Source organism: Melopsittacus undulatus, chromosome 4, assembly GCF_012275295.1.
Source record: "Melopsittacus undulatus isolate bMelUnd1 chromosome 4, bMelUnd1.mat.Z, whole genome shotgun sequence".
NCBI lineage: Eukaryota > Metazoa > Chordata > Aves > Psittaciformes > Psittaculidae > Melopsittacus > Melopsittacus undulatus.
In genome coordinates, this window is record NC_047530.1 from 50,749,070 (window position 1) to 50,763,939 (window position 14,870).

The window sequence follows — 14,870 nt, forward strand, 5'->3', positions numbered from 1 at the left end:
AAAGCTGCTGCATCCAGGAAGAGCAGTACTCAATCTAAAAGCACTATCTTTATTTGAGCATGGCTACTGGTCTGATCTCTATGTGTGCATATTCCAAAGAATGCATATCTGCACTTCATCAAGGGCATGTCTTACCACCATGCATTATCCTGCCTATTTACATCCATCAGTAGCATGGCAGTCCTGGGGTAAAAGTTGACTTGATGATCTTAAAGGTCTTTTCCAACCTAGTTGATTCTATGATTCTTTTTCACTTGCTTCCTCAACATCCTGTGCACATAACTACTGTTGAATCTGTCCATAGCACAAGTGTGCTTCAGCAGTGGCAAACTGGTGCTAGAATACCCACTTACCCACCAGCCAGGGCTGAAAGATTGTGTAGTTGTGAACTGAAGTCATCACTAAACCATTAACAGAAGTATCTGTGAATTGACATGGGGAGGGTGTCTGCAATAGGCAGAGAGGAAAAAAAGGGTACATGATACTTCTGACCTAATCCATAACAACAATCAATTGTAGCAAGAACAGCAAAATATGACAAAATACCAGTGAAGTTCTACCAGGAATTCCAAATAATTTGTATTATGGCATTTTGGAAAAGATGCACTAAATAAGAACCAAGGATTCATCACATATTTTTTATATATAGCTATCAAGAACAAAGAACAAGGAAAGTGAATGCTGCTGTATCTACCAAACAAAGAAATCATGACTGCAAAGGTATTGTATTTCTGGCACATGTGTAGGCACATCTCAAAAGTCAAGGGAAGCCAGGTTCATCAAGAAGTATGTATGACTGAGAGCTGAAGAACATGAATGTCTTGAAGGAAGTAGCAATAGCAGCAGCTCATCAGCAGATAATCAACTCATCAGCACTCAACAAGTGCCCAAGAACTATTAAGAAAAGATGGGATTCTACATGTGGAAGTGATGAGAAACAGAGGACTGACTGATTTTTATCACCTGCATTTCAGTCACTGCTCCCGAGTCAGCCCACCTCAGGTGACAAATGCAAAACAGACACCAGCAGGACAACTGTTTCCTGAGCAGCTCTTCCAGGAATGCAGGTGCCCAGTCAATGAATTGCTGTGGAGCTGGACACAAATACCAGATTCAGACCTTAGTTTCCAGCATCACTGAAAACTTACCACTGTTATAAAAATAAGTTCTGTTTTTAAAAGTCATTATCTGTATCCTGGGCGAGTTCAAAGATTACTGTATTCTAATGAAAGTTTCTCCTGCTTTCAACTGAAAAAGTTCTCTCCTTTCTGTACTAAGGTGTTGTATAACATTATATAGCAGTGACAGATTTCAGTGACAGATGAAGAAGTTCCTATACAGGACCTTTCTTGCATAGTTCATTCCAGAACAATAAAACATCACAACGACACAGCCTCAGGAAGCAGAAAGTTTTCCTCTTTCTGGTTTGCAAAACAATATGCTTGGCACTATGATATAAAGGAACAATAAACCGGAAAATATTTGCAAATAAACAGCTCAAATCTATCACCCTCATAAAACTGTCTTCCATCCAGACAGTTTGCTGGGCAAAAGCCTAGCATAGCTCCAAGTGATCCTGAAGCTCTAGCGACATGCAGCATCTATCTCAAAGAGGACAAAATCCCCTTTTTACTTTCAGTGGGGGAGGAGGAGAGAAGAAAATAGAAAGAAAGATGTGCCGGTGAAGCTACTGCATTTATCATTCTGAGTGCCCAAACTGGTGTCTTTCCACACATGTATCTCAGATAAAGTCAGAGGAAGAAGTCATATTAAGCAGAGTACCTGCTGATAGGCTGCATGGGGTGCTTCCAGCATAATGTAAAGATTGAGTTGCTTTATTTATACCATTGTAGCTACTGTTAGTTCCATTATAACACAAATGAGAAATTTATCTCACATTTTACCATTCCTTTTTTTGTTGGCCCAATTTTGAAATTTAACTAGGCTGCACTCTCAGGAAGCATTAGTGCAATATGCATTTGATACAGAAATGCTAAAATGAAAGACTCCTTTTCCTTCCCTTCGCCAAATAAGCTGGACCTCAAGCTTCATATAAAGAGGTAAAGCTCCTGAAACTTGGCTAAGAAGGTCTCCCCAGGGATTGTTTAACATATTCAGGACTACTTGCTACATATATACAGAACTCTCCCTGTAAGTTTTATAACACAACTACTGTTTTCACAGACTTGGGTAAATATGGCACGGAAAACAAAACCTTAATTGCAAATTGGCAAGAAACTCTGGACTAAGAAGTCAAAGGTGTAATCAGCACAGGAAAGGAGGGTATGTGTGTCAGTACTGTTATTGGTCAGGACTATCTTCACTTGGGTGGGAAAGGCATAGAAGGAAAAAGGGAGATGCTGGGAGTGAACTTGCAGAGTTTTCCCAGACAGATGGAGAGCCGCTAAGGAAATACAAGTTTCTCTCTTTATGTTTTTTTTTGTGCTAAGAATGGCTTCATTTCAGTATAGCAAATGATTTTATCTGGTAATGTTCCATTAGATGACAACAAGAGGGAAAAACAATTCATGAAGGAAGCATGAAATTTATTCTAGGGGATTTTTCTCCAGGCATGCATTACAAAATACAACACACAGAGCTTACATTATGTAACATTAAACAGGAGAAACTGTTCATTTTAATTCCTGGCACTTACAGAATAATTCCTTAGCTACTACTTCTAGAGAGCAGGGCCACAAAATCCAGAAGTCCGAAAATTGACTTGGTTCACACTGAGACCAGTGCATGCTTGCATTCCATATACGACTCAAAACACAGATGCTACATCTCAGGTAACTTGATTTCTCAGTACCTCATGGGCCCAACACAGATCAGAGCAACAGGAAGCCGTAACAGCTTTTGCCATGTAAACGATGCCACAGAGCACCCAAGTTAAAACCTGAAATAGCTCAAATTTATGAACCGGATGAAAAGTTTCCCAGCAGTCCTCCAGTCTTGCAAAGCTGTGTCAGTGCTGTTTGCATTGCAGCAGCTTAGACCAGGGGAGGGGCCACTTCACAGCTCTGAAGTAAAACCTGTTTGGTCAGTGTGCATGTGAAGGCGTGCATAGGAGATGGACACAGGGCTACAGAAAGACAGTAACAAGTGGTTTGTCACAGGTACTTGCCTCTGCTCAAGTTACATGGCTGCGTTTCAAGCAGTCATGGAAGTAAAAGCATGAAGATCTTGCCTTTGAAGACATCTCAGCATACCCCTGAGAAAGCATTGAGCGGATTGAAAAAATTAACAGCTCTTTTTCAGTATGCTAAATGAGAGATTGTACATTTACTAGAAAAACCTTGGCATTTTATAGGGCAATTCTTGACACTTGATCACAGTCAAGATGTTACACACGAGAACCATAACATTCCTACAGCAGTAATGTCTTGGGTCTTTAATGCGCTTGCCAGCCGTGCCTGTGATTCACATGGGACATACACTTACGTAGGCACAGCCACAAAAAAATGCATAGGGCGAGTAACCAGCCTGTAATTTCCCTAAAACTCATTACAAAAACATATCCAGTTTTCACACTTCGATTTTCTGATAAAGAAAATGGCTTAAATGCATTCACTTACCCATTTGATTTGAATCTCACACTTCAATAGCATGAAATTTAAAGCATCTTACAAAACTCAACATGATCATACGATCTTGAGAGCAACCCTCTCCTACAAATTCCGGGCAGATTTGGACAAGAAGTGTCTGGATAACACAATTTAAGGTTAAAAACAAGACACACTTTTTTTCAGGCACTACACTAGCATATCCTGGAAGCACACTGGTCTAGATCAACAATGAACTAGTGGGTTAAAGAGGCTTGTATACGTAAGAGTACTGGGTTTGTATCACATCCCTTGTTTCTAAATCACATTTCTTCAAATCAAGTTAAGCTAGACACTGAGAGAAATCATGCTAGTAGTGAAGAACCTCAAAGAACACCCAAAAGAGTAAAACTTACAGAAAATGTCCCTTCTCTATACAAAAATAATAACACAGAACTGCTGGAATTATGATCAGAAGTTTCCTTTTCGGGCTCAGAGTGTTTGAAAGCAATTTTTCTTGACGCCTCTCCTGGAAGCATAGAGAGGTCATGAGAACTGCCTTCCAAATTATGGCTAGATTATCACAGTACACAAGTATTTTTATTATGCTTGTACTGCTGTAAACTCTGGTTAAGAGGCAGTCATGGATTATATCTTGAGAGAGAAACAATGAAATAAAGGAAACTTCTAGAACCCAAATCTCATCTGATCAAGGAAAAAGGAAAAAAAAAAGACAAAATTATGCACAATGGAAGAGCCCTGAGTTTAAGCCAATCATGGAGACACAGACATGAGTTCAAAAATAAAACCATTAAGCACACGTCTTTCATTAAGCAACACTGCTACAGGTAAGGCTTTTCTGATGCCGTCTTGCTTAAAACCCCCATTTTCCCTAGAATTCCTTCTATGGCTGGATTTACACCTTTTCTTCCATAGTCCATTACAACTCTTGAGTGGATGTTTATTTACTAAGAAACAAAGGAAAGCACCGGCTGACAGAAGAGCTTTGCTGTTCTGGTTAGACAAGATTGCTATTTGTCATGTTTAATAATGCAATAAGAAAATTAGCCTTGTCTGCTCTCAAGCATGAAAAAGCCACACTTAAGGTACTGGACAGGAACTGAGGAGAGGTCACTACTGTGTCTGCCAAGAGTGTTCTTCATGAATTTTACTAACGATCTACCTCAATTCCACAGCCAAAAAAGCGAAACATTACGATAACCTACATTTTGATGCCTTGTTTTGCATACTAGTCCTAAATTACTTGCTTCCGTATCACTATGTACTGAGACTAGGATCCATGAGTGATCATGTCATGCTATCGTAATTCCTCCTCAGCTATTGAGAAACACCATTACCACGAACATAGCAAAGCCATGTTTTTCAAGTTGCAATGTTACTGTGAGGATGCACAGGCGGGTGAGTGCCAGAGGAGGCACTCTGTGGGAACAGAGGAGAGGAAGGGTGACTCCAGACTTCTCAAAAGTCCAACTCAGCCAGTACTTCTTCTAAGGTGCAAGTGAAATTGAGCCCATCTATAAGGCAAAGCAAATATATATCAGATTTTGCATGTCAAATCTTACCTAAATTCAGTGATAGACACTACCTGAAATATTCTTTATTCTCCAGGCTTATTGTGTGGAGAAAACGAATACTATTCACACAATCATCTTGCATCCTGAGCTCCTTCTGCACTTTGAAGGTACATCAAGGAAATGTGCCCCAATACACAGTAAGTGAACCTTTCTCTTTCAACATTCTGCTCCTAGAATGATTTGAAACCAGGGAAAATACACTGTGTTCCACCATGCAAATAGCAACTTCCCTGCATAATTATAGCACGTTTTGCTGAGAATTGCATCATGACCAGGATACTACCAAGAGGACAAACATTTAACCACTATTCTTAGTTTGTTAGAAAATTTTTCCCACATTACATAAACAGGTCCGCACCCACACATGGCTGCACCAATCTTTTCATTGTTTTTACTTCAGTAAAAGAACAGCTATTTTTACTTTCAGTAGCTTTATTTTTGTTAGTGTTATGAAACAGGCATTAACTTCTCTCCTTCAGTTTTCTTCACTATTATACTTCCCTTGTATTTACCATAGCTGCCTTAACTTTCTGTAAGACAATAAAACAGGAATAAAATAAATAAAATAAATAAAATAAAATCAGCATGCTGGTTCCAAAATACCCTTAAATCTTCAGTAAAAGAGTTAACTTCTAAATGTCTATGCAACAGGAGCGTTGAGGAGTTTCTCCTGATGTTTTCATAAAATGTATAGGTGCAGGCCTGGCAAAAGAAGAAACAGCATGTATTTCTAGATTGCACATATTAACCAGAAGCACCAGGGACAAAACATATCAGATTATTGAAAATACCACCTAAACTTTACAAGCTCTTCCATATGTTGGTGGGAAGCATGAGCCATGCACAATTCTTCTGAGCAGACACAATCTTACATTGTTTTACTTGTAGACATACCTGTCAAAGAGTCAGCCAAGTCAGGCTAACTACACCTGAGGAGTGGTCATGTTAACAGAAGACAGAGAGCAGCTAAAAAGAAACTAAGCACTCAGAAGCTAACCTTGGTATATTGGTTTGCACTCTGTATGAAAGCTTCTGTTTATACTTCAGAATTCAGTTTTTCATTTCTGTGGCTGGAAATGATAAAATACAGAATATAGATTCTGCTCCCCAGTGCCCTCCTACATACTCAGGACTAAATCTAAAGGACTGTATGAATGCTGTTAAGGATCCAGTTCCAGCCTTTTCAATGCAACCAGGCTGTTAGATAGGTACGCAAAAAACTGACTAGCTTCAAAAGAATTTTTCTGTATGTTCCAATGTTTATTAAACTGGAAATTAAAAGGTTGAATCTTAACCTCTTCAAGAATCATGATCAATATGATGAAGCTTCCTCAGGGGGCCAGGAAAGACAGGGGATGAGGGCATGTTATTGTAGCTCTAAAGGGCAGAAGAAAATCTTCATTTTCCTCCCAGTACATGCTCTACATTTATACAATGAACACATGGACAACTAAATGCAGATTCTGAAAAAATCCTTTTATCATAAGAGTACAGTTGTTGCTTTTAATGACAGAACATTCAAACCACATTGCTATTGCTGTTCCTGAAAGGAATAAAATATTTCATTCTACAAATCAGGCTTTGCTTTGTTTGCCTATACAAGTGTTCACGTATATTTGGAACCTGACTATAGCTATACTGCTAGCACTACTGTCTAGCAATTCTTGTATGAAGTATTGTCTTGCTTGCCTTTCCCTGTGACCAAATTTATAAACGGGTAAAAATCCACTTAATTGAAGCCAATACCATTATCTATCACAATCTGGGTGCATGTTAAAACACAGAATAAACACAGAAAGGGAAGTCCTGCTATCAATCAGCTGCGCAGTGACAGACACCCACTGCCCTGTAATCCCAGGCCTCTCAACAGTCCTCAGCACTGTTTACTTCCTATCCCAAAAGAGCAGGAACAAGAAATTATGCTTCACCATCCAAGAATTCGTTAAGTCCTTTAGGAAAAAAGCCTCCTCAGACAAAACTTTACCTTTTAAACAGCTGGTTGGAGAAGGAATAAATTGGCATGGATTCAGCTGTTAACAACATGCAGGTAACACACAATTCCTCTTATCTTTTACCTCATACAGCACTATTGCTTTGTTTTCACCAGTAAGGGTTTGTTGGGGGACAGCAGTTTTAAAGACAAGACAAAATAAGCAATACTTACCACAGCTTAAAATTTACATAGAGACAAGATCTGCCCCGTAGATACAACCAGCCTTGCACGCCCCTTCCTGGGGTTGAATTCATCTGTTAGTAACCTTGTAGATAAACTAAACAGTTGTGTCCCCACTGTGGCTTTCATAGCTTATATAGTCTAATTATTTCAGCATGAAAACGTGTGCTTTTTTGATCTAAGAAGATATTTTGCCTACACAACTACGGCATGCTAGCAAAGAATGGCTGCTACTGTAGACACAGCACTTCCTATGAAACCTGTACTTTGCACACACATTTTGAAAGCCACCCCTCACCCATGCCTCCAAGCTGTCCAAGTAAAACAAGCTATACTGGTAAAAATCCCACATTTTGCCTATAACTTTACTTGACTTGCTTCCAGTGCAGGTGTACTCTCAAAAACCTTCTTCATAGCCCAAGCAACACCACCGGAAGGCATCTGGAGCAGAGACAAAACGTGGGTAACGCCCAACTTTTCCACTGGGTGAGTCACACGTTTCCTCCTGTGGCAAGCTGGGCTTGTACACCACAGCACCTACCCAGTGCTTCCCTGAAAAGCCTGATTTACTGGGATTGCACAAATCAAAGGCACTGCACGTGCAGGGGACGATGCAGCCACCCACCTCCTGGCTTGGGAGCCCACAGCAGACAGCAGCCAAGGCAGGGTGGATGCCCATGTCCAGAGCTCCTTTCCAGAGGCCCTCGGGGCATCAGGGGCAATCAGGTGCAGGCCACAGAACAAGCTACCAGCCCTTGGTACCCAGAGATGCCTGGGTACACTGTATGCCAGCACACCACAACAACCAGCACTGTAGTCTCTGGAGTCAGAACCAGCATTCGGTTCTTGTCTGCCTTCCATCTAGTTACCCCCGTAGTGAACCCAAGGCTTAGTTAGCCTAAAGCACATCTTCCAGAAACGCATCTGGTTTTAACTTGTGCATCTGACAAGAAAGAAAAATCAGTTATTCTCCTCAGCAGTTTGTTCCAATGACTAATCCCATCCATTGTTAAAAATCATATCCTTTGAATGTTTGAAATCTTCTAGCTTTAACATCCATTTATGCTTCCAATTATGATTGTTATCCCTTCTGTTAGATTATAGCTTTCTTCTTCCCCCCTCTTTTAACTTCATTAGCAAGATATTACATTCACCTCTTGATCACCTTCTGAGAAACTAAAAAAAAAAATAAATCTCCTTCTGCTTCATTATTAGAAATCTTTTTTCCAATCTTTAAATACTGCAGGTCTTTTCTGCCTTTCTAATTTAGAAGCAGTCTAAGTGCTTACTCAAAACAATGTAAGCACAACTGATCAAAAGATCTGGAGCTGTTCTTAAAGTTTTAATAGAGTTGCACAAGCACACAGGACTTTAATTTGTTGGGGAAGGAAGACCCAGTTAAAGTACCATTTTTCATTTAATAACATTGCAAGATTAACATGTTTAAGTTTCTAACATTTAGAAATTCAGAGAATATCTGCATCCTAAGACAGAGGTATGCTAATTCTCAGTATTTGAGCTCAGAAAAAAAAAAAAAAAAGCTGTAAAATACATTTACTTACACTCTCCAGACAGAAGAGCTATAGATATAATATAGCCCTTGTCTTATAAATATTTAATCAGCTTAGTAACAATTAGGATCTTTTCATCCCACACAGGTTGTGCTACCCTTGATAAAAAAAACCTCAAGGGCAAAAAAAAAAAACAACCCAACAACTTGTTTTTCTTGTAATTCATTTTCTTCACTTTCACACTCACAGCCATGGATGGGGAGAGGGAAGGAGGCCACTGCATGATCATCAAAATTAGGTTGTAACAAACAAATGCAGAGCACATGGCCAAAACAGTATGTCTTTATGCTTCCACATAAAATTAGCTCCTTATCACTGCATTGCTTCCACTGTAATCCTTGCATACCCTTGAGCAAAGAGCAGTATTGATTCAAGTCAAATTATCTGACCCAAGAGAGTGTAGAACGGAGGAGAGAAGATGATGCAGCCTAAAACTTGAATGAGTATGTCTTATCACCTGCTAGTATGACTATGAGTGTGGAAAGCTGCTCAGTTCCACTTCACTCTCTGATGACTCCAACACCTTCTTTATTCTCCCTCCCCTTACTCAAAAAGCACAACTGCAATCTCCCATCCTTACTTTTGTAACATACTCAGCAATGAAAGGCCCCAAAATAAGTTGTGCCCCCATCTCCCTCAATACTGTCCTTGGTCCTCCTTGAACAATGCTACTAACATACAGAACTTGGAGAAAATATATCCATCTATACCTGAACTCACTGAAAAACATTAGCCACCTTTCTCCAATAAACACGCTCAAGAATTGTTGGGTTGCCTGATGGATAAGACCCAAAGCTTAACAGATTGCCATTCTGCAGGCAAGAACTTGCAGATATTTCCCAGCTTTAGCAGGTTACACCTCTACTATAAGCTAAAGCTGCAGTGTACCCTCTTTGGGGCTTCATTTACTGCCTTACTTCTAATGCCAGACAATTATCTTTGAATGAAACTTGAAAGCCCATGCTCTCTCACAATGCAACAAAGGAAGCCAGGCTGTCCTGCTCTAGTGTACACATCTGCTTTTGTGCCACAACTGCTGTTAACAGATTATTGCGTAAGAAAAACAGAATGGCAATGAGAAACACATCAGTAGTTTGGCATTCTACTTGTGTAACCTTTCACAAACAGCCTCACATTTCCATGAAGGCAACAAATGTCTGCTTTGTGCAAATAAATGTTAGATGATCCAAAGGCTGTGATGCTGTTCAAAAATTGGCTGAATAGATACAGAGAACTGAAACTAGCCTGGCATTGAGATATCTGAAACTTCTAAGTGATTTTTTTTAATTTCTAAATGCCCACATACAGAAAACTAATATTTTAATAGTGGCTTATGCATTCAACAAATGAAGGTCATCAATCCCTCTTACCAGTGTTCTTTAGTAGTCTACCAACATAAAATGCCACTAGGATCTTCTGAAATCCTTTGAGGGCATCTTTTGGTGACACAGCTAAGTCACTCTATCAGCTGGCCTCCTCAGAGAGGTTATTGGAGTATTCCCATCCATGGCCCCCTACCCAAACCAACTGGAAGTGGTGCATTTTCACAGCATTTGTTTTCTGCAAATTTAACCCTGTGACTCAGCTCACTATGGAGCGATTTCAGAAGCACTCGATACAAGAGAAACAGCAGAAACCCAGCTAGGGATAGGAAGTCTCTTTCAGGGGAGGTTTGCCACTGCAGTGGCTTAGCTGTACTGCTGAAGAGCGTGCTTATGCTAACAGGTTACCACATGCACTTGTTAAGAACAATGCCCAATGCGTGCAACTATGCCAGTTCCCGTAAGTGAAAGTGATAAAAATTACACATAGCTGCTTGTTCCATTGTTCCACGCTGCCAGGATATGGTGTTTAATACTGCTGTGGGAGGAAGTCAGAAGTGCTCCAGAACACAGGAAAACACTTTGAGAAACAGGAGATTCAGACTTGAGACTGGAGAGGGGCAATCCAAGTGGAGCTGTTCAGCATGCACACACAGGTGTCAGAAAAGAGCTCAAGTACCATGGTGGTAGATTACCAGAAGGCAATAATCTCCTCTCAGTCTTGTAGTTTTCTGACCACCCTTTGAAGGACTACACTAAGCGATAACAATAAATAAAACAAATCAAGCCTGAGCATTATATCTGGGATCTTGAAGTTCGTTTGAAGTATATATGTTGGGCAAATAGAATCCTAAGGATGAAATGAAGCATACCATTAAAGTATTTTTTTTTAATTGTCAGAGATGGATCTATTTTGGAATTGCATTGCTGTAGTTCAACATGGGGAACAGACAAAGTGTAATTATTTTTCAAGAACATGACAATGAAAATATTTAACCTGTATTGCAATACAATCTGCAACACAAACTGCCTCAATCATTATCACACTTACTCATGCTATAGAGCAAATTTGTTATGATAAAGTATCCTGTGCATACAGAAGTAGGAATTCACACTTCTTATTTCCTATTGACAGTCATGGCAGTGAAGTTGAAAACTTGTTACTGTGTCCAGACTTTCAATATATACATATATATATATACGCACACATACAATATCAAAAGCTCAATTTCTTTATTGTCTACTAATTTTCTTCAGAAGAGTAAGTAACTTTCTCCCTCCCACCAAAGGGAGCCCTTCAGAAGGACTATAGCCAGAATGCATGCTGGTAGACAAAGCAAAAGCAGTGAACTTACACACAACATAACTCCCAGAGCATATAAAAGGGAACTGATAACTCTACAACCACTTTCTGAAAAACCTAAACTGCTGCTTTTTAGTTCTTGAACCATTTTTAGGACACCTGTTATTTATTCATAGACCTCTCTAATAACACAGGGACACACTACTACATGTCTTGTTATGTGAGCAGTACAATTCCACTATCGATCACTATTAACTGCTCAGTTCTCCCACAGACTGCAAAAGTATGTGTTTTTTTTCCTTAAAAGGAGAGCATAAAGCAGACATGGACTCAACTTGTTTGAAGCTGCCTCTGTGAGAGTAAGGTTTATTTTTATATCTGTACCAGCGGAGCTGAAAGCACAGCAGTCCCCATTTGTACCATCTTAACTCAGAATGCTCAAATATGAATAATGTCCAAAATTTAAGGTGGAAAAAGGCTGCAGCTACTCTTGTTCACATAACACAGGACAGAACTGGAATAACCATCAAAACCTAAATGAATAGACTTGGTCTTGGAGAAACCACACCTGTGGTCTGGATCTAAGTCAAAAGAAAAACAAATACTAAATAAAATAATAATAAAAAATCGCTGAGAGAGCTGGGGTTGTTCAGCCTGGAGAACAGAAGGCTCAGGGGAGATCTTACAGCAGTTTCTAGTGCCTAAAGGGCGCCTACAGGAAGTATGGAAAGGGTATGTAGGGATAGGACAAGAGGGAATGGTTTTAAACTGAAAGAAGGTAGATCTAGATTAGCTATTAGGAAGAAATTCTTTACTGTGATGGTGGTGAGGCACTGGCACAGGTTGCCTGCCCAGAGAAGCTGAAGCTGCACCACCCCTGGCAGTGTTCAAGGTCAGGCTGGATGGGTCTTTAAGCAACCTGGTCTAGTGGAAGGTGTCCCTGTCTGTGGCAGCGGGGTTGGAACAATATGGTCTTTGACGTCCCTTCCCAACTCAAACTATTCTGTGATGCTACAGTTCTGTTGTTCTTAGTGGTATGGTTTTTATTGCTGTCACATATTGATTAGCACTGCACTTGGAAAGAGCTATGATTACTTTGCAAGTGGCAGAGGCATGCATTCCCTGACACTGTATCTCCTTTTCCTTGCAAAACTCACTCTCCAAAGCTAATTATCTGTGACAAAAATTAACCCATAAAACTGAAAACAAGGGGTTTGAGAAGCAATGCTGGAAGCACAGTTATTTCTGTGCTTCAAAGATGAGGTCAAAGTGACATAGTAAAAAACACTCATCCAGCTCTCTTTATCACTTTTCGGCCAGTTTCTTGCTCATAAAGTTTTGGGTAAGTCCTGATGAGACAGACTGCAGTAGCAATGTGCCATTTTGCCAAGGGTCAAACGAAGAAACTTGCTGTAACCTTCAACTGTTTGCATGCTCACGTTTAGGCTGGCAGCTGATGTGGGTATGCAGTCACTGCCTGTCTTTTGTTTTTCAGAACAAGGAGAAAACACATATTTCCCCTCCCTTGTCTGGGAAACAGGAAACAGATTCTTTTAAAGGCTCTCCCACATTCAGACTGGGCAGGAAAAAGGTGGAGTTTGGCAACAGTAAGATTTGTTCTTCAAATGTAGACCAGTAATTATTCTAGGGTAAGCGACAGGATGGCTGGGCTTACTAATGTTTACTCACCCTGGTGCTGCTGTTTTCAAATGTATTTCTATTTCATGCAGACCTACCTATAAATGTAAAAATCCGTTATTTTTATGTGAGTTTTCAGGTGGCTAGACCTTTGCAGTCTTTATTTACCTTTACACAAAGGCAACAAATTAGAAGAAATATGACCTTTTAAATAACTGTACAAGTTGATTAGTTCTTGAGCGCCTTATAAAGTGGCTAGACATTTTTATCCCTATTTTATAAATGAGACTACACTGTTTCAAGTGCCGATTAGCTCTCCAGAGCACACAAAAACTTCCACACCTCCACCTCAGAAACTGCAGGTAACAACATTGTCGTTAGCTCAGGGGAAAAAAAGAAATTATTAGGACAAAAAAGTATGTGGGTTTTCTAGGAAAGTCAGTCACTAAGATGCTGGCTCGAAGCTACCTGAGATAGCTACCCAAAGAAAAACCTGTAATAACTCGATTGCTACACACACGAAGTTTGGTACATGATCCACCTTCACTAAAAGCATCCAACATCCAAACTGCTTAGTAGTGGAGTGCTTAACTGGACAGGACTCAATCTCTTTCAAGAAGACGTTTCAACCACTGAGAAATTAACATATTTTAGTGAATGGAATGAACCTGAAAAAAAAAAATATCTGATGTCTTTCACTACCTTAATTTGTGCTTGTTGAGGTCAGACTGAACAGGCTTTCACACATGGGGAAGGGAAATAAAAATAATCATAATCTTAAGTGCAGGGAGAGTCCTCAGAATATTACAAACCACAGCATTTAACCCCATGAAAAGATTTAAATACATGTAGTCAATGTGCTTCCTCTTCAGAGTGTTCTGTGAGCTGTCGCTCATGACAAAAATCCCCTAATAAGCTCCTTGAAATCAAATTACAATGAAAAAAAATTATTAAAATCCCCTCAGAAAAGTGCCTTGTTACTCTGTCAAGACTATCCTCATAATTAAAAGTGACTGGGAAAGCAAAGACTTATCTTCAAAAAGAATAGGTTCAACACCTTTGAGTAATGTAGCTGCATGACTGCCATGCAATAAAACTCCCAAGCCAATAAAACCTGACATGCACATAAAAATCAGTGTGGTGCTGTCAGCCACCTAACATTCAGCGTTAGGATCTTTCCTGCCAATGCACGATGCTTCGTTATCTTTAGCATCCATTGGCACAGGCATTTGCTGCTGTTCTGTCCCACGCAGAATACGTTAAAGAACTCACACTTCGTTTTAGCTGAGCTAGCAGCACTCAGAAAAGCGATGGCTCATCCTGCATCACTGGCAGCACAGAGCTTTGGGAATGGAATATTTAAAAAAGAAATCATTATCAGGGTTTGCTTTACTTTTCTTTCTTAGCATTAGAGCAGACCTTAATCAGAAGTCCCCTCAATACAGCTATGAGGAAAGAAGCCTCAATTTACATCGTCATTATTGTAGGCATGGTTTGACAGCAGGTAAGGGAAGAAAATCAGCTCCCATTCTGTTTTAACAAAAAGCTTGAAATCACTGGAAAAAATGCTTTTAAAATTACTACATTTAATGCATTTGTTCATTATGCTTTCACAGTAATATCCCACTAAAAGCTCTAGTACTCGGAGCTTAGGGGAAAGAAGTAGAATTAAACTGTCCATTGCATATCAAGCTACTGAATCTCTAATTCACAGAAATGGATG

General features: G+C 39.8%; 1 protein-coding gene across 3 annotated transcripts in view; it reads right to left on the minus strand.

The window, feature by feature from the left end:
* Positions 1-14,870, minus strand: part of MOB2 (MOB kinase activator 2) — a 113,621-nt gene that overhangs the window by 34,113 nt on the left and 64,638 nt on the right. Inside the window, exon 1 of one of the 3 annotated variants that reach the window (XM_031049084.2) lies at positions 7,305-7,402. The exons of the other annotated variants lie outside the window; for them this stretch is intronic. Within the exon in view, the coding sequence (XP_030904944.1) occupies positions 7,305-7,387 (83 nt within the window). The 5' untranslated portion in view covers positions 7,388-7,402. Of the gene's footprint in view, positions 1-7,304; positions 7,403-14,870 lie in introns of those variants that run through there. 3 annotated transcript variants of the gene reach the window in all.